At 43.5% G+C, this 21,276-nt stretch overlaps 1 protein-coding gene across 1 annotated transcript in view; it reads left to right on the plus strand.

The window, feature by feature from the left end:
• Nucleotides 1-21,276, plus strand: part of PDZD7 (PDZ domain containing 7) — a 790,250-nt gene that overhangs the window by 132,169 nt on the left and 636,805 nt on the right. The window contains exon 4 of the mRNA XM_078643641.1: nt 17,883-18,057. Within this exon, the coding sequence (XP_078499767.1) occupies nt 17,883-18,057 (175 nt within the window). The remainder of the gene's footprint in view (nt 1-17,882; nt 18,058-21,276) is intronic.

A 21,276-nucleotide genomic window follows, 5' to 3' on the forward strand; every position in this document is an offset into this window, starting at 1 on the left:
AAATACCATTTGAACTGCTGCCTTGACACTAACCCACTAGGCAGTTCTGTGCAGGTAGTGTTGTCAGATTACTAACCAGTCCAGTCTAGTTTAAGTTTCAGGGACACATTGATAATCCAAACAACCTCTCAATCTTGAACAACACAATGAAGAATAGTACTAGGAGCAAAATAGATTTGTATAAAACATTCATTTTAAAAGTCTCTAATTTATGCTGTGCCTTTGTGTTTACTGTGTTGTGTACAGTAACCAAACTCCGTAAGAATCTAAAAGCAATTATGCGTATCATAAGCAGCGAGAAAAAATTAACTTTTCTAACATTTTTAGAAAGTTCCTAGCATTCTAATAACCTGAGGATGAGCTTACGTCATACCTGTTGACAGCTAATGCAGCTGTACTTTATCAGAGTTCTGCCGGGGGGCGAAATGCGCTCTAGGTGAAGGGCCACGTGGCTTCCAGACTACACTCTCTTAATGAGAGGGGCTGATCTGGCAATCTCGTATAACCTGTAGCAATAATCTTAGTGTTGATACCTCCCCTAAACAATGGTGTGTATATATATATATATATATATATATCTCCAAATGAACAGCCTTCGTGTCCGCACTCGTTAGTGGGTGCGCAGTCCAGCGGTGGCAAACCGCTAGCGTATTAATATCCTTACTTGCGTAAATTATGACCAGCACTCTCGTTAGGTTAAATCCACCTAAGGATTTATTGCTATAAATTCATATTAACAAACGCTTTTGGGCATCAGCCTTCATCAATCTCAACACCAGCGACACTCTAAATTTGTTCACCTCAAATGTCTGCTTTTCAATCAAAATCTTTAAGCATAGAATTAGCACAGTGCCACGCCGAGATAGAAAGGGACAACTTTTTTTGCCATTTCTACAGCAAAGTTTTCAAGCATAGATTTAGCACAGTGCTATTCATGCCATGCTGTAAAGTGACCAAAGCCTTTACCACTCCAGGCAAAAGGCCTTTGTCATATACATATAATATTTCACTGAATAAAACTAAGGCTAAAGTAATGTTAAAAATAGGTCAAATATTCAGTAACAACGTAACATGTTAAACTCTAAAAATGACAGAGTGCCATAAGATAACTTGAACTCGCGGCCTCGCCATGCACAGTTTTCTCATCAATAAATTAATTGCAAATGTTGCAGTGATATTATCAATGATGTCCTAGAATATGTCATCAGTGATGTCACTGACCATGTCATAAGTAATGTAATATGTGAGGTCATAAGCATAAGCAGTGCATTGCAGGGACACGATTTATAGTTAGCTCAGCTAACTATAACTGCTGAATTTCACTGGTTTTGTATGAGAGAAACATGAGATGAACTATAACGTCCCTGTAACCTTTGTTTTGTACAGTGAATTTCTAAGGTTTTAAAAAAAAATTATTTCCTAACTATAACGCACCTGGAACCTTTGCTTTTTTTTAGTGAATTTCTATTTTTTTTAAGTGATAATGGCATTTGCAGAGTGGTGGAGAAAGGGGGCTGGCCCTCCGACCTGTTCTCAGGAATCCCGCTGTGTAAGAATAACAGTAGGTACCAGGAGGGTTTCTTGGCCCCAAGGTGCCTCAGGACTAATGTGGACTTCATCCCCGAACCAGTAGTGCGCCAGAATGGTGGAGAAGGGGGGAATGGCCTCCGAAGACCTCTTAGCAGTCCCTTTATGTCGACCTACTGGAGATAATAGGAGGGGTAGGTGGCCTCAAAGGACGTCCTTGGGGGCCAAGTACTCCTCCTATTCCCTCCAGTAAGTCCCACAAAGCAGGATTGCTGAAATGTTGGCAGCCGCGCCTCCTTTCTCCACCACTCTTCAAACACACCTCCTGGCGCACTACTAGTGGCAGGCTGAAGTCCCCTTGGCTTTTGAAGGTCCTTGGGGGCCAACTACCCCTCATCTTACCTTCAGTGAGTCCCACGCGGTGGGTTTGCTGAAAGGCTTTCATAGGCCACGCCCCCTTTCTCCACCACTCTGCAAATGTGCCTTCTGATGCACTACTAGTGAACCACCTACTACCAAAGTAGCAACGGGTGCACCAACATTGACTTTTAGGACTATCCAATAATTGTTATAGCACAAAATGTGATGGTAGTGCTGCTGGTCAAAAGGTCCCTTTCATCAACTACAATGGATTATCCAATGGGAGTGATTTGAGGTGGATTTAAAATTTGCCATTTGATATCTTGCACACACCAGAGAGAGGCAGTCCATGCCGAAACGCGACTGTACTGGTGAATCAAGTGAATACTTACCAGTGAGTGCTCAGGTTCCTTTTTGGAACATTGTTTGAAATATTAATAGCGCTGTTTTATGTGGCATTGGTGACATATATATTCTCTCTCTCACACACACATAAATATACATATATATGGGTTTCTCTTACCTTATATATACTTACCTTGTGTTGTACAGGCATGCTGGGTAAAGGTATATGTGTGATAAAGGTATATGTGTGGTAAAGGAATTGAATTATAATGGATATGTGGTAATGTCATAAAACCGTCTCCATACTTCCAGGACATTTTTGTAGCAACATGTGAGGTGGTGCCTAGGCATGGTCAACACAGTGATTAGGCTGTTGTGGCTTGGAAACAACTGTAAGTAAAGGAGACAGACAAACACACTAGAATAGATCCTGTAGTTTCATGGCTTTTAGAAGTGGTAATACTGCTTCATTCCACCATACTGAGCACATTTCACAAGTGCATTGCTTTACCGAAGGTTTGGTGCAACTTCAGTTGATTTAGATTGATTGATGCCAAGTATGGCATATCCAGAGGGAGCTCCAGGGTTGTTTCCTGTATACAGTTCATTCACCAAAGACGGGTCTCACTCGCAAAGCATCAATGTTTCGAAATTATAGTCCCGTACTCACTCAGTACTGAGAGCCAGTCATAACCCAGGTAGAATGCTAGGGTGTGTCTGCATTTTTGTTCAGCTGGGTAGGTGTGCTCCATATTGGTGATGGGACTGGCACATGTTCTTTTCTATAAAGAGAAGGAGAGTGCCCCAGCTAATGATCAAAAGGATGATTGCTAGTCCACAAACAAACTTAAAAACAAGGGGAGCAACAAGCATTTGCAATGCAATAGGTCTAATATTTACGCGAGATTAAGCTATTGGCATTGTAAATGACAATGCCTTTTATTTGCATATTAAAAACAAAAACATAAATAAGTCATTGTCATTCACAATGCCAATAGCTTAATCTTACGTAAATGCAAGACCTATTGTATTGCAAATGCTTGTTTTGTTTATCTGGAAAACGTTGCTTGTTTTGGACTTCTTTCAAAGCCTGGCTCCCAACATTGACATCTGCTGTTACTGATAGCTCCTGCCAGGAGCTGGTGGGCCAGCCAGGCAATAATAGGCCTGCTTTGAAGGATCCTAACCAATGGCAGGCAGAGCATGTGGGAAGGGGCGGGGTGAACTAAACCACCCAACCCTGAGCTTCAAATAGGAACAGTGACAAAACAAAGCACGCTGCTAAACAACTTCTTATAATCGCCGCCACCGGTCCCCAACCCTGCACACAGAATCACTTCACTTCCTCAGGCATCAAAATGTGACTCCTCCCCTCCCATGTCAAAACACCACCTAACATCCAACATCGAGGATGTCACAGCACACCCTCTCCAAAAGACAACAACCCACCTCCTCACTTGTTTCAAGACTTCCAACAAGTCCATGTGTATAAAGTAAGAAAACCAACAAGGGGCAGGAAGGGGGAGGGATAAACAGAGGGACGAGGAATAATGATGAGGGAAGGGAGACGGAGGGTGAGAAAAATAGGCAGGGAAGAACGAAAGAAAACGATGATGGAAAGGAAGAAAGGGGGAAGTGGACTAGGAGGGAAGATAGATACCAACGTGGACAGGATAGCAATCCAGATTTTAAAGTGCATAAGTAGAAGGAGAGAAAGATACAGACGTGACAGCCAGGGGCAGAGATGTACAAAGCCGGGAACGATGAAAACAAAAAGCGTTTGGGGGAAGAAGAAGATAAACTAAAAACTAAGAGGCAATGAGGGAGACTGAGATGAAGAGTAAGTCGAGATAAAAGAAGAAAATATGGGAATGGACGGGTGAGTCTTGAAGTTATAGGTATAAGGGTCAGGAAAAATATGGGTGCAGAGATTATAGAAACGAGTGATGCGCATGCGCGGCGCACGAACTTCCAGGAATGTGACGAATGCCGCTGGCACCCGGCCGTGCTGCACACACTACTTCCTCCAGACACAAGCAGATGACATTGCTGTCTCCACGGAAGCGTGTTCTTAATCAGGGGCTGTGAGTTTATAGCTGCGGTTATTTTACTCCTACGTAGTTTGTACAGGGGTCCTCACGAAAACACACACCATAAACCTTAGCGATGCCTATGCAATGTATCCCAAGAGGAAACATTATGCAGTATATTGTATCGAAAAGGTTGGCGTTTCTGAAACCTTTATGTTGCTGTTAGAAAACAAATATAATACACAGTAGCGTTCCGAAAACCGCCACGTCGACTAAAGTGCTTTACTGCTGGTGGGAAGTCTTTGTTCTTAATTTAAACATCAAAACCCGCCATATAAACCAGAAGAAGCTAGAAATCAATGCAGAGGGCCACGGACTGCTTGCAACATCCAAATAAATATAAAACAATAAAAAGCTCCACTGCCGGGCCAAATCTAGAAGCTATCATACTGAGAGTGCGTGCTGCACTTTAATGGGCGCCGTTTCTCAGTGGAGAACCTGTTACCGAGTATTAATCCCTGGGGTGCAACGAAATATGCATTGTGCATGAATGTCTAAATGAAGAGTTGCTGGTGAACCCATGTATTCCAAAGGCACAGTTGAATAAAAACGGGAAGCAGTTCGCCCTCCCCTTAATCGATAGGTAGATTACACACATCTAGTTGAAGCCATAGGATTTATTCCACATCTCCGACAGCGGTGAGTGTAACACTTTAAACTCGGCAAAGTGAAAGCAGATGCAGCGTCGCATGCGCGGCGCCAAAATTGAAAGCAGATGCAGCGTCTTCTCATAAGCGTGTGCGCGTAACTGCAAGTTCTAGGTCACAAGCAAATTCGTGTGGTAGCATTTTCTGAAGGCCACTTACTAAAAGTCACGCCAGGGCAGGGCATGCGCTGGCTCAGGCGAGACCAAAAAATTAAGGAATCAGTCGAAATACAACTTTGAATCCCATCACCAGACTAGATCCGATTGTTTTGATAAAGTGCACACTGCTAGTTATGCTGGATTATTTGAAAATAGTGGGCAAAAGTGAATAGGATACTGTCTGTAAAATGCTCAACCTCTGAAGCAGAGTGGGCTGTTTGTAAGTGAGATGTATCTGCCGCAGATGTCAAAGGGACCTCCGTTTTGTATCAAAATGGCAACAAGCTTACTTTGTTGATGAAAACACATATTGCCTGGGTCTATTTGAGGTCATGTAACATTTTCAAGCACACTGCGAGGTTGGAGATACAAGGTTATTCCTCAACATTTCATCATTTTTGATACAGTTAGCAAATATGGTTGTCCGTGTGCTATTCCACAACAGCTTTCATTGGTCAACAGTAGTTAAGAATCACTATTTAAGATTGTAATGTGCAAGTTAGACATGGCTTGCCAGGTATAAATTCCATAAAAGGTAATGAAATCTCACAGGACTGAACGACAAAGAGGGCTTGTACAATCAGATATGCTTATGAAAGCGGGATTGTCTGGAGTCCAGCAAGAAAACATAAAGAGTGACTCCCACATACGATGTAGGAAGAAATTGTGCATTTTTTCATACCAACCTAAAGACTTCGACTTCTTGCCCTCGTGAAAATAGAAGTTGTAATGAGAAGGGAAATTATTTCATGCAGATGCCATGTTATTGGTAACATTTCTGCTTCAGAAAATGGGGTTTCTTCAGTTTGTTCTACACTTGATAAAGTGTTGGTGGCTTCTTTTTTAGCCATGATAGCCTGAGGTGAAGACAAATTATAAGTTTCGGAAACCGCACTTTCCTTTAAGAGCCGCCATGGTACTTTCCCACTCTGAGTATTTTGTAATGCCTAATTTAGCTGTGTAGTTGCTTGAAAACTGAGCATGTCCATGTTGGAAAATGCTTCAATGCCATTTTAAAACATCAAGGGCTGAGGACACTTTAAAGAATACACTCTTTAAGAGAGCGTGTGCATGCCAATGCCTATGACTCTAAGGGACATATTACGATGGCGGCCGGACAAAGGAGCACGGTGTCGAACACCGAAGTTGCAGCAGTCCCGCCATGCAAATTAGGATGTGCCCGCCACACTGGTGGGCGCATCCTTGACATTAACATTGCGGCTGGCGGTGCTTTAAGCAGCACCCGCCGCAATGTTAATGCCCATGTTGTGCATTGCCATGTACAACGTGACAAGCCCCGCGCAGTGCCTGCCACCATGTTCATGGCAATGATGGGGGCGTACCGTGGGTACCCCCAGGTGCAGCCACTCACACCCCACACCCCCGGGGGCCCGCAATGGGCCCCAGCAGAGATTTCCTGCTTGCCTTTCAGGCATGCATCCTAATATGCATGGTGGTGCCTGCAAGGCACCACCACCATACTGAGTCCCTTTTCCAGCCAGCAATCCGACCGGCGGAAAAGCGGCGGACGGTCTTTCCATCCGCCACGGTGCCCTCACCATACTAATATGGCAGGGGGTGAACCAGGGACATTTGGCGATCCGCCCGATATCCTAATGGGCCTCTAAATGTCTTTTGCAGAATTTCTGTGTCAGTTTGTCTAATTCTTTTGGCAGTTTTTAATTCGGAATATCTTTGCCATTCATTATGGGTGGCATAGGCCACTGCAAATACGATATGCTGAATTTTAGCTGGGTGCGGTCCTGGAACGAAATCTGAAAAATTTATATTTTTGTTAATTCTAGTCAAATGATCCTTGCAACCTTATGGCTCGAATGTGCTAACCAACGTTGACACAGCTTACTCACACCAGGGCCGGCTCTAGGCTCACGGAGGCCCTGAGCAGGGAGTGTAGGTAGGGGGCCCGAGGCCGCCAAATCCCTGCCAGGGGCCGCCACGCAAATATGTATCTAAGGATATATATTGGCGTGGCGGCCCCTGGGGTTTGGCGGCCCTGTGCAGGTGCACAGCTTGCACATGCCTTAGGCCGGCCCTGCTCACACTATATGTGGAAACAGTTGTAAATCTTATATCGGAGGTCTGGGCAATTAAGGTGAGGACCAGAAATGTTATAGGAAATATGTGCATGCCTGTATCTGCAATAATAGGCCATAAGGCTATACCTTCAGGATATAATATAGCAGAATTATAAATTCCATTTCGGATCATATTATTCAGTTCAACATCAATAATTTTCTCTCTATAATAAGTATAATATAAAGCTGAAGGGACTGTCCAGTCAGCACTATTAAAATAAGGGCATTTCTTTAGGAAAGTTGTGTGGCTCTTGGAAGCCAGAGCCTGGCAGTGAAAGCCACGCCCTGGCAGTGTTCCCATTGTGTACAATTTAGAGCTCTCAAGGATAGCTAGATAATTCTGCGTATATAATGGTCCTCATATTAGTGAAAACTATACATCTCTTTATAATTATCAGCATTAAATAAAGATCCTCGTTATTTAGGGTTGTATATGCCTGCAAATCATACCACATATTTTAACAGTCTTAATGTCCCAATCATCTGAAAAAGGAACCCGGAATATTTATGTATTCCATTGAAATGTTTTAAACATATGGCATCTTGAAAATCTCCTGTACATCCCATTATCTCATATGGAACCCTTACCCAGACCATCCAATCAGGCCATGCCATCAGGCACACGCCAAGCTGTAATGTTTGCAACAGAGAGGCCTCTCCGAGCTCTGTGGGAAGAAGAATAAGGTTGTAGTTCTTTAACCAAGGGTAGTGGTACAGTTTTATCAGGAACGTAGTGTCCATTCAGTAATTTGAAAACAACAGTTAACATGATGAGCCACATAACAAGGAAAAGCACTCCTGTAGCAATCCAGAAATAGGACCACGGTGGTATTAAATACTTGTCACGGAACCAATGATAAGCAAAGAGAAACCAATGGCGTTAAGTGGCTTTGAAGTGCAATGGTAACTCATTTGTTTTAATTTCAGAGTCATTTTCATAAAGCCTTATTTCTTGTAAAGACATCATTTCAATCAACTCTGTTGGGGTTTCATAGTAAACCACAACCCTAATAGAAATTCTTGGAACAGTAGGCATGACTATAATGGATTCTTCTATGGAACTCGTTACACGGTGCAGACTTGGCAATCCCCTGATTGGGACTCAAGCTGTCATTGTCACTTTACTCTTCTTGGGGTTGCTCCTTTAGAGTATGGGGAGGTAGCGAGGCTTTACTCTGAAGACTTTTTGGTGTCAGAGGGGGTATGCTGTACAGAATTGGCCACATAGTGCTTCTTAACATGATCAATGGACACTTTCTCATTTCCTTTGAACCAGGCAACAGAGGCAGGAATACAGTTTGTATGCTTTCTAAGCCCAAAATCTGAAATGGATGGTTTGTAAGATGGCCCAGCCACTTGTTTATCAGGAGGGTTAGGGTGAAAGGTGGCACAATTTTGAATTTGAACAGAATTTTGATGAGTGCAAGACCCATTTCTACACTGAATGCTTTGGACACTGTCGGAGAGGGCTGTAATGTTTATTTGAACGTGTGGACAGTTTATTTTTGTATGCAGAGGGATGTGCAGATGTACGTGGAGTACGAAGTCTAGCAGCAGTTTGGATCATGGTGGTGCTTACTTTGTGGCTGTTGGGGCACATTGATTATCTGAGTCTGGCTCTGGGAGGCTCTAGGTGAGAGGCACTGGTTATAAGTAGGCCTTGGCGGAGATCGTGGAGTCGCGTTACGCAGAATGCTGTAAAGTGCTGATAAAACCTCTGCCTCGCTACGCAGCAATCTGCAAGCGGCAGCATCCGGTACATCACGCTGTTTGCACTGATTTTTAGCACCAAGAGTTTCTCCCCTGTTGTAACAGGAACAGCATAATGCAGAGCGCCAGAGAGTGCTGCTTTTTCTGGCGCTTGCATAGATTTTTTACTTGAGCAGCAGCTTCCTCAATGCGAGCGGCAGCTTTCTCAATGTGAGTGGTAGCAGTCTGCTGCAACCGCCGGTGTTCAGAAAGCTCCCCAGAAGAGAGTCTAGCACGCAATTTCTCTCACTCACCAACTTAACAATGGCGAGCCAGATGAGGAAAAAAACTCCACTCCGCATCACTTCTTGGGATTTTTTGGAAGTCTGCACTCCGCGGGGAGAACAAAACTCCACGAACTCAGTCGGCAGAGTGGAATTCTTCACCCACCCCTAGTTGTAGGTGGTATGTGTTGTTTCATGCATGTTTTTAACTGTGTTTTTATTGCCTCTTTTGAGGAGTCGAGAGGGATTGTATTATAGGGTTTCTCGTATTATGTATCTTAGAGCATGCCTCACACTCTCCTTGGGACAGGTTAAGTTATGATGGATGTTCTTTATTCCATTTTTGAGTGTTCAAATAGTGAGGTTCTGACTCACTTAAAAGTTAGCTGCTGTAAGGTGGGATTGGCAGAAGAGCAAACAAGGAGTGTCCATTTAAGTAGTGCTCCGGTTGGCCTCCTCAAAAGAATCCCTAATCATACTCAGTAGGGTATAAAATGTGTACTACACGTGCAACGCAGAACATGGGGACAGTGATGAGACTTTACGGTGGCTCCTGATTTCCTGAGCCACTTGGTTGCTCACTAGGGAGTGCAGGGACATTGAGGCCTGTTTGTCGTGTGCTGCATTTGTGGGCCAAGAATGTACTTGACATTAGGAGCACACCTGGGACCCTTTTCTGTGGGTTGTGGATGAGAGAGGCCTGGGTGGCACAGAAGGAAGAGACCTGCCCGTTGGTGCATGATCCTTGCACCAAGTAGCCCGATCCTTGCCTGGGGTGGAGGTGTGGTGGTCCATTTGGGAGAGGTGACTGGCCTGTGTCCACCATGTGCATGGGCCAGTTGATGAGCTGCCAGAAGAGGGGACATCCCGTTGCTATTAGGGGCTGCTCTTGAGACCTCAGATGCGATATGCGGTGGGCGGACTAAAGGAGGTGACATTGGCCCTCAAATTCCAAACTGAAAGTTCCGAAAGCAGGACACACAGCAATAATCTTCCATTTTTGGGGGACTTCCTGAGAATCTAGACAGTGGAAATTTGGCACAACTAGTGGAGCAATGGATTTAAACATGGGTATGGAGAACAAACTGTCCCTGTGCTTTGTCATTGAGAGAGCCGATCAGGTGCTAACCCAGCACTTGCCACAGTGGGCCCCACCCCGCTAGGGTAAAATTACTGACAGCGGCCAGAGAGCAAAATAATGTACAATTCAACTAATGAGTACTCATTTTCCCTGTCTATACCTAGTCCTTGCAAGGCCTGCACAAACCATTGGAGGTGGTGAAGATGCTGAAGGTTATGGGCAGGGATTAGATGTTACTCTTTGCAGCACAACTTAAAATTCTCTTCCAAAACCGTACTTTATTCTTTGCCACTCTACAGGGGTCTGGGGATGGGTGAAACAGCACTTAGGATTTGGGGATTTCCATCAATCCTCAAACCAAAGAACAGATGTGACCCGAGATTCTCCCGAGGGCACAATGTCAAAATAAGTGGTTGGGGGGAGCCACCTGGCGCAGATGGCCACTCAAATTCAAAATGCAACAGACTCTGAAGTCAACAACTGACCTGTGGATAGGGAAGACTGGAGCAAGGTTACAGGCCCCTCATGAGTCTATAGAGCTCCAACAAGGAGGCACATAGCTTCCCAGAAGACCAAGAAGAATCAACCTTGATGGATCAAGACCCTGCGTAATTTTATGTTCCCAAGGTATTCATTCTGCGCTGGTTAGCTACCAAAGTAAACCTCTACTAGTAATGCCTGAAGGGACTGTTTGTGGGGATGGACATCCAGGTTTGAAGTTTGATGATCTGCATCTTGGCCTGCAGCATTGTTCTACATAGGAAGTAAAGTGGAGAAGATTCACTTACTGAAGAGAATATGGAGTTTAGTTAGTTTAAATATTTGCCCTTTCCTTTTTCTATTCCTCTCATGGTTATAGCAAAATGTGAGGGTGTTAGTAATGACTTTGGGTGGCTGAAAAGGGGCAGGAAATACGCTGGCTGACGCCTGAACCATTTTTCCCTCCCCCATAGTTGTGGTGGTGATGACCGCCTTTACACAAAAGATGCATCATATTCTGAAGTATGGGGAGGGTAAAGTTGTACATGCCTTAGCTGTAAGAATGGGGCCGGCTACAAACATCATTTGGGGCAGTGGCCACCTTCTGGTTTCTTTTGCCAAATGATGTAAGGATACATGTGACAGTGGCTTAGCAATGATAGATCCTGTGTCATATTACAGAGCAACCCAACTACTTGTCACAAACAAATAGATCTAGTCTTTACACTTCGGAGCCAGTCCCGACCAGCATACATGGTTGAACTATGGGCTATGGAGAAGGGGTCCCCAACACAGTTCCTGTAGAAGGCAAAAAGCTTCAAAATGGGAAAACTCCTGTGGAAAAGGTGGTAAATTCAATTCAAAATAACTTTAGTCTAAATCTTTTTGTAGAACAATGACAGTCCGTAAAAAAAGCATCATAGAATAACATGTTGAATATACTTCCATGCATAATAATTTAAAAACTCATTTGATAAAATAATTAATAAAATCCATTGTTAAAAATCCTCCAACTATCTCAAAGTGAAAATGACTTATTATTCTAAAACCATATTTCAATCTTCTTCATAAACCAATGTATCCATATGTACAAGGGATTCCTTCTTTTTACAGCCCGGGTAATATCACCTGCAACAGCTTGGCACACTATTTAATTTTCAAGAGTACATATAAAATTCATTGTATCGTTATAAAAGAAAAGTTAGTTGCAAAAATTGGTTGTAGAAATGTCTGTCTAATTTCTTGATAAAACCTACTAAAGAGCGTAAAGTGCATCGTAGACTGGGTAGCTTTCCCATTGCATGGACACCTATGAATTATTTTCTTCCATTTTTTTATGTCTTGGAAATGCCACCAGATTGTGAATTGCGCGCAGCCGCAAACTTGTCAACTAGAAATAATCTTGCAGATTTGTTACTTTGACTAGGTATTCAGGTAATCCTCATGAGATTATACTAGACAGATATCTTGACACACTTGTTTTTTCCCCTTCTCTACTATCTCTGTCTTGGCACTGTTGCTCCAAATAACTCCTTTTGACTTATTTTTTTGCCATATTGTAGTATTCTTGCAGGTTTTATCACTGACAGATCTCAACATCTTTAAGTAACTTACCGTATAGGCTAACCATGGAATTTTGGTATAGTATTTAAAGGCTAAACAATCCTCAATTATGTCCCTGGTAAACTTTGTTCCCTTCTTGCACTAGATGTTATACCAGGAACATAAAGCTCTCACTTGTGTATCAGCGACAAATGGTGCGTCCAATTCCTTATGTAAAATATACACAGAAGTAGACCTTGGTACTGCTAACAGGCGGTAGAAAAATGCATTTTCACAGGTTTGTAATGTGAGTGAGTTGGCATTGCCCCACATTATAGCACCATATGTTGCTACTGGTATACACTCACTGCTGTATAGTTTGAGTATATCATGTATGGATCTACTACCTATCTTATTAGAAAATCTAAAAATAGCCTCCACAGTTCCAATTAATTTAAGTCTTGTCTGCTCTATATACGGACCCCAATTGGTTTTGTAAGTAAACAACATACCGAGATAGGAGAATCTTTGGACCTCAGCCAACTTAAAATCCCTCACAAACTGACTCTTTTTCTTGGCCCTCCCCCATCCACAGACCATCACAAACATCTTGGTCAAATTTAGTTTTAAATCCCTTTGTTCCATGTACGAGACAAAAGCATCATTCAGCTGTTGTAAGCCATTACAGTTCTGGATAGTAAGACTGCATCATCTGCGTACAGGAGCAAAGGCAGATGGGGGCCTATTTTCTGGGCATCAGTGTTCAACTCTAGGAGGGTTTTATCTTTCTCATTAATATACAATGAGAAAAGGAAGGGCGCAAGGACACAGTCTTGTCTAATAACTCTAGAAACCTTAAAAACTAGGGGTGCACTCACCTTCCCTCCCATGCCTTACTCTTGCAGTCTGTGTTCTGTATATTTGTGACAAGAGTGATACAGTGTCATCAGGGGCACCCATTTTGGTAATTGTTTCCCATAGTTTAGCATGATTTACACAATTGAAGGGGCAACTTAGGTAAGCAAAACAGAGATGGATATGTTCTTTCTTGGCTAAAGTGTACTTGCTGATAAGTAGATTTAAATTGATACTTTCTTCCACCATCCCCATATCCCCCCTGAAACCATATTGAGAGCCTGTCAAGATGTTATTGTCAGTAGCCCATACTTCTAGTCTCTCAAGTGCTATTCTCCTCATTATCTTAACAGAGGAGTCCTGAAGGGATAAGGGAAGGTAGCATCTCACTTCCCTCCTATAGCCTTTTTTAAATATTGGGACAATTCTACTATCCATCCATTTACTTGGGATGCAGCCTTGAGCAGACGCGTTGCAGACCTGTGTTAATATTGGTGCCCATAACATTGTTTATTCTTTGTTTGCATCTGTCAGGACCCCGTCAGGTCCCGGGCCTTACCACATTTTATTTAATTAGTTTCCAATATAACCTCATCTAGACTGATCTGCTGTAAAGTGATAGGACCTTTATGGGCGGACTCTCCTATATTATTACTTGCGGTGTTAAAGATTCTATGGAAATGTATTAGCCAATCACAAGGGGCAATAATTGTTACAACTGTAGTGTCTTGTTCATTTTTCCATAGTGGTGAATTTACCACCTTTCAGAATAATACGGAGTCCCTTGTATCTGCTGCCTGGTTCACTTTGGACCAGGCCTACTCTTGTATATTTTCCTTCCTCCGTTTTAAGGCTTGGTTATATTTTAGTCTGAATCGCTTAACTTCCGACCTATCGTTGGGGTTTATGTGTAAGGCTTTTTTTTAATTCTTGATTAGCCAAAGTACATTTGTGATTGAATTGGGAGGCACACACCTACCTGTGCTGGGGGCGAGGGAGTCCTTTTCAGCACACGCCGCCACCGCCAGGAGTCCTGACACTGCTGTGACAGCGCCGCCGCCCCGGGACTGCAACTCCCGGCTGCCTTAGCGGCGGCGCTGCTTTCCCGACGACCCACAAGCGCCAGGAGGCGCCTACAAACAGCGCTCTGCACGGCGGAGCGGGGGGAGGCACACACCTACCTGTGCTGGGGGCGAGGGAGTCCTTTTCAGCACACGCCGCCACCGCCAGGAGTCCTGACACTGCTGTGACAGCGCCGCCGCCCCGGGACTGCAACTCCCGGCTGCCTTAGCGGCGGCGCTGCTTTCCCGACGACCCACAAGCGCCAGGAGGCGCCTACAAACAGCGCTCTGCACGGCGGAGCGGGGGGAGGCACACACCTACCTGTGCTGGGGGCGAGGGAGTCCTTTTCAGCACACGCCGCCACCGCCAGGAGTCCTGACACTGCTGTGACAGCGCCGCCGCCCCGGGACTGCAACTCCCGGCTGCCTTAGCGGCGGCGCTGCTTTCCCGACGACCCACAAGCGCCAGGAGGCGCCTACAAACAGCGCTCTGCACGGCGGAGCGGGGGGAGGCACACACCTACCTGTGCTGGGGGCGAGGGAGTCCTTTTCAGCACACGCCGCCACCGCCAGGAGTCCTGACACTGCTGTGACAGCGCCGCCGCCCCGGGACTGCAACTCCCGGCTGCCTTAGCGGCGGCGCTGCTTTCCCGACGACCCACAAGCGCCAGGAGGCGCCTACAAACAGCGCTCTGCACCACCTCGCGGGACGCGAGCGGGACGCCGGGCTAAGCCCGGGCAAAGGGCGGGCCCTCTGTGGCCCTCAGAGGCCAGAGGAGGACGGGACGGGCCACCACTCTTGGTTCCATTGGAGGAGGTACTGAAATTTTTAATTTTCCGATAATTTCTGCATTTCAATGGTCCATTGTCTCCTATGTAGTCCTGATTTCCACTAGTCATGTCTATCTGGGAGGAGCTGAACGCCCTCTGTGGCACAAAGTATGTCCCGGACGCTTTGACCCCCCTGAAAATGGGTAGAGATGCTGACCAACTCAACTGCACCCTCCTGGAAGTACCGTTATCCCCCAAAAGAACCTATGTTCAAACCAACACTCTATCCCAAGGATCATCCAGTATAAGGAAGTATGATGAGGACAAAGATAATGCCAGCGGTGGGAATCTATTTAATGTTGATACGGACAAAATGTGCATTAGCCCCTCACCTTGCCCCTCAAACTCTACTATACCAACACCGCCTAAGAACTTACTGGCCCAGTTCGAGCAATTATTAATCTCGGCATTATCACCGCTGATTATAAAAATCAACGATCTAGGGGACAGGTTAACCCGTATTGAAACAATAATAATAAAAAAGAACTACTCATCATCCGATAAAATTGGTTCACCTACTCGCCCTACTTCTGCTATTAACTATGAAAAACCTAAGACCTCTGCATGCAGAAAAATTCAAACTCTTGAACCCACCTTTACTAAACTCATTCCAAGTGGCCGGAATGCTACTCCTAACCCCATACTTGCACCTCATAGAGCTCCCAGGACCATACCAGAAAGAAGACATTGCATTAATTTACCGCCCGAAGCCGCCCCATTCGTGACTGTCCTTTCTGGGGTCCCTGCATTGAGTCATGGAAAACCTGAAACACACCAGGAATTGCTTAATAAAGTCATTTTCTGGCTAAAACACAAAAGACCGTTGCCACCTGCACTAGATGGCGGAATCCTGAGTGTTAGGAGGGTGGGGTGGCTAGGTACGCTACCCAAAGCCATCTCAGGGGACCTGATTTTGATAAAGTTTAAGGATAGGAACATTGCCCCCTACTTACGTTCCACCCAGCATAAAGAAGATGATGGCCCCATTTGCATTTGGGATTTGCATGATTTTTATCCAGGCCCCCGGTACAATTTGTCACCCAGTCTAATGTCATTGAAACATTGAAACATTTTTCTTGGTGAAGGGGGATTCCGTGTACCTCGTACTATTAATTGCGCACTTTTTATTCAGCCTTGACTATGCACGTACTTTGATTAGCTGATTAGTTAAATTGTTTTTCGTTTATTCGTTTATTTTTCTTATTTTTATTTTTCTTAGTTGATTTCTCTTAATCTTGTAAATGATATAATGAGTTATCTATGTACGTATGTATTTTTCTTGTTGCTTTTATGGTTTTAAACTAAAAACCGAATAAAGCTTATTTTGACTTTGACTTTGACTTTGATTGAACCATCCCTTGGTCTGCTTCTTATTAGCCATACTATCCCTTCCTAAATTAGAGGCTATATCCATTGTGATTTTACCATACGCAGCCATATCCGTGTCAGGAGAAGAATCAATGTCAGTGCAGACAAAGAAGCTTTCTCTGTTGTCTTTAACCACAGTCTCCAACAGAGTTTTTCATTTATCCCTGTCCATTTTATACTGATACCATTTTTCCCAGCTACAGTTAATTTAGGTGCCAGCAATTTGTCTTTGATTTCACTTATTTTAATACTTAAGGACCGTGTTACGGAAGTATGGTCACTACAGCTTATAAAAAGGTTGATTATTGCCTACAACTAAAAGTGCCACCCCCCTCCCTCTCCAGCACCTTGAGACCCTCACGGGTAAGTAGTGCGCTTACAAATAAATAAATAATTAATTTTCCCTCGTCGTCGTCTGTCAAAATCCCCCCACCCGGCCCCACTGCTCTTACCTGCACGAACTGCAGCTGGTGGTGGGGGCTAGTCCAGGGGCAGGGGCCACCAGGAGTGGTCCCATCGAAGGGGGGTCTTCCGAAGAGGAGAACTCCGGTTTCGTCTGAGTTGAGTTTGAGGCAGTTGGCTTTCATCCAGTTGACAACGTCAGTCATGGCGTTCTTGAAGTTCGCTCTGGTGGTGTCCGTGTCTTTGCTGAGGGAGAGTATGAGCTGGGTGTCATCTGCGTAGGAGATAATAGTGAGGCTGTGTCTGGGGGCGATGTGTGCTAGTGGCGTCTTGTAGAACAGTGTGGGGCTGAGTGAGGAGCCCCAGGGTAGCCGCAGATGATGCTTTTGGGGAATGTATAAACGGTGGGAGGCGGAGTCTCTGAGTGAGCCCGGTGAGGAAAGAGGATGGTAGCTTGAGGGCGTTGTCATGGATGCTGATGCGGTGAAGTCTTTGGATGAGGAGGTGGTGGGAGACTGTGTTGAAGGCCGCTAGTAGGTCGAGGAGGATTGGGGCTGCTGATTCGCTGTGGTCAAGAATGGCTCTGACGTCGTGCGTGGCAGCTATAAGGGCGGTTTCAGTGCTGTGGTTTGAGCAGAAACCGGTCTGGGAGTGGTTGAACAGGTGGTTGGATTCCAGGTAGTCTGTGAATTGGTGGCTGACGGCCTACTCCAGTACCTTGGCCGGAAAGGGGAGGAGTGAGGTGGGCCAGTAGTTCTTGAGGTCTGATGGGTCCCCTGTGGGTTTCTTCAGAAGTGAGTTGACTTTGGTGTGCTTCCAGGATACTGGAAAGGTAGCGGAACTGAATGCTGAATTGGTGATGCTGCTGAGGGGGAGGGGGGGGGGCTGATTATTTTGTGTTTACAAAATTGAAATATTGTATTTTTTATAGAGCACTTTGTTGCCTGTATTTCTTTTCTAATATAAAATGTTAAATACACCATATTAATTGCTTTTCTTTTACATCCTAATTGCAAAACCTTGGTTTTCAAAATAACTCTTAAAATTGTTTAACTTAATATTGCAGAGTTCGCTGGTCTGTGCGTGGGGGACAAGATCACAGAGGTCAATGGGGTCAGCCTGGAGAGCATCACTATGGGAAGTGCCGTTAAAGTCCTGACCGGGAACAGCCGGCTGCGGATGATGGTGAGGCGGATGGGAAAAGTGCCAGGCATCAAGTACTCCAGAGAAAAGACCACCTGGTAAGAAGAGCCACGTCTGCCTGCATACTTTCAACTATTGTCTACTGTTCTAGGTAACCAAAAATCACAATGTACTGTTTGTGTGGGCCAAAGCGAGCGTGGCAAGTTAATGTGAGTGGCACCCTATTGGGTTACAGGGAACCTGACCAGCAAAGAGCACACCCAGCTAAAATTCGGAATTCATCAAGTGCTTTTTTAATTGTTTGTTACTAGGTCCTACTTATAATAAACATATTATGACTCCTTTGAAGAATAAAGAAAATAATATATGAACCATCCTAGAAAACGTGGGTGAAGTATCAAGTTTAACTGAAACTGAGTGGAATGGCTCACTCCCGTGGCTTTCACCTTATTCACTTAGGGGTATTTCACAAGGGCATTTAAGAGTATGTGAAATGACCCCAAATCATCTAAAATGGTAATATTCTTATACTAATGGTACAAATAGAAAGGACTATGCCCTTTTTGCACTTTTACTAATCGTGATCTGGAAATTGAGGGATACGAGCCAATACAAAAAGGCGTTTATGAGAATGTGAAATAATACTCCCGTAGTACAACGTCACAAACTCATAAATACCTAATTGAATTTGCCAAAACGTCTGAGTGGCAATGTAGTAAATTCACTATGAGGATAAGGATTACCGCTCCATGTGGTTTACCCCTTCTGCTTTCTTCCTTTGCTTCTGGTTCCATGTCAATCTCATGTCCCATTGTTTTGCCTTTACTGCTTTCCTCTCTCTTTCTCGGGGTCAACATGCAATGTTGTAAAATAAGTCCTGGTACCAAAAACGAGTGCTGCTCCCCTCCACCTGCACAAATAAAACACTACAGAACACTACTGGCAAAAGGACGCAGGAGAGAGAGGGACCCACTCCACCACAGTTATGTCCATGTTTCTAAGCTGCAAGGGAAATTTGAGTTTTATTAAGATGATTTCATAATATTCTTATTTATAAGAGCTTCAATTAGCGCTCTTAATCCATTTGTCTGTGGGTGTGCCATACATATTTTTTCTCACCCACTATTTCATACAGCTCTGTGATGGCTCTTTCACAAGGAGCACAATTACCACAAAGTAGCTCCCTTCAGTGACCAGGACTACTTCGGTAATCTGGGCTTTCTGAAATCATAAATATTCTTGCTTTTAGTCAATTATTTCTTTATAGTGGCGCGAGCCCACCAGCTCCCACAATATTACATTCTTTAAAAAACCTTGTTAAAATAAAACAAGCATTGACAAATCCAAATGTCTGGGAGCAACACCATGCTTATGGGTTTTGCCGGTGTGTATCACTTACAACGCAACTTTTACGTCGTAATGCTGTTACAACGCAGCTATTACAACGCAGGATCCATTACATCGGATGCCATTACAACGCATGGCATTACATAGCAGATGGTATTACAACGCATACCATTACATCGTAAGTATTGGTAAGTATATAATTTTTATTTATTTTATTTAATATTATATAATTGATTTAATTATTATTAATTATAAATAAAAATAAATAAAAATATTTATTTATGTTTTTAAATATTATAAATTAAATTTATTAATGTAAGTAATTTTTTAAATAAGTATGATTATAGGAGTATATGTTTTGGGGTACTGAGGTATGTTTTGGGGTGTTTGGGTATTTTTAGGTTTTAGGGCAGGGTTTGGGTTTTGGGGTACAGGGGTGTTTTTAGGTTTTAGGGTTTTGGGGTACAGGGGTGTTTTTAGGTTTCAGGGTAGGGTTTGGGTTTTGGGGTACAGGGGTGTTTTTAGGTTTCAGGGTAGGGTTTGGGTTTTGGGGTACAGGGGTGTTTTTAGGTTTCAGGGTAGGGTTTGGGTTTTGGGGTACAAGGGTGTTTTTAGGTTTCAGGGTAGGGTTTGGGTTTTGGGGTACAGGGGTGTTTTTAGGTGTCAGGGTAGGGTTTGGGTTTTGGGGTACAGGGGTGTTTTTAGGTTTCAGGGTAGGGTTTGGGTTTTGGGGTACAAGGGTGTTTTTAGGTTTCAGGGTAGGGTTTGGGTTTTGGGGTACAGGGGTGTTTTTAGGTTTCAGGGTAGGGTTTGGGTTTTGGGGTACAGGGGTGTTTTAGGTTTCAGGGTAGGGTTTGGGTTTTGGGGTACAGGGGTGTTTTTAGGTTTCAGGGTAGGGTTTGGGTTTTGGGGTACAAGGGTGTTTTTAGGTTTCAGGGTAGGGTTTGGGTTTTGGGGTACAGGGGTGTTTTTAGGTTTCAGGGTAGGGTTTGGGTTTTGGGGTACAGGGGTGTTTTTAGGTTTCAGGGTAGGGTTTGGGTTTTGGGGTACAGGGGTGTTTTTAGGTTTCAGGGCAGGGTTTGGGTTTTGGGGTACAGGGGTGTTTTTAGGTTAAATTAAATTAATTATATTATATTAATTACATTTCTTAATTAAAATAATTAAATTAAATACATTATTTTAAATAATTTAATTTAATTACAATCAAAAAATATTTAAATTAAATTAATTTAATTATATTAATTAAATAAAATTAATTACAATTTTTATTAAAATTAATTTAAATAAATAGATTTAAATTTATTAAATAAAATTAATTACTATTTTAAAATGTATTTTAATTAAATTAATTAAATTAAATTAATTAAATTAACTTAATTAAACTTTTTTTTAAAAAGGTATACTTACCTATACTTACGATGTAATGCCATGCGTTGTAATAGCATCTGCTATGTAATGCCATGCGTTGTAATGGCATCCGATGTAATGGATCCTGCGTTGTAAAAATTCCGATGTAACGGAATGCGTTGTTATAAACCGCGTTGTAGTGACACCAATCCGTTTTGCCAGAACATGTTATTGCTTGTATTCGCACCCATATTAACTCTCCTGTGCCACTGCTTTTTTGATATTCAGTAATACTTAGCAGGCGCCCCTTTTGTGCTTTGATCGTTTTTTCCAGTCTTCCTTAAGTGTATCCAATAGGTCAAATTTGAATACATGGACTTTTTTTATTTGTTTAATCAATTTGCAAAGTTTATGTTTCTTGAGTCGAGGTAGTAATTGTGACTTTAACTCCACTTTGGGTTCTAAGGAGCTTTTATAATCATGGTTACTATCGATAATGTGCACATTTAAGGATTGTGTAGGCAACCTGTCAATCCCACCTCTTTAAGGAGTAGGCTATAGCTGTTGGAGCAAAAGAATTAGCTGGCAATTCTATTTGTAAACAATAAATGCTCTGCGATGAC

Source organism: Lissotriton helveticus, chromosome 5_1, assembly GCF_964261635.1.
Source record: "Lissotriton helveticus chromosome 5_1, aLisHel1.1, whole genome shotgun sequence".
Lineage (NCBI taxonomy): Eukaryota > Metazoa > Chordata > Amphibia > Caudata > Salamandridae > Lissotriton > Lissotriton helveticus.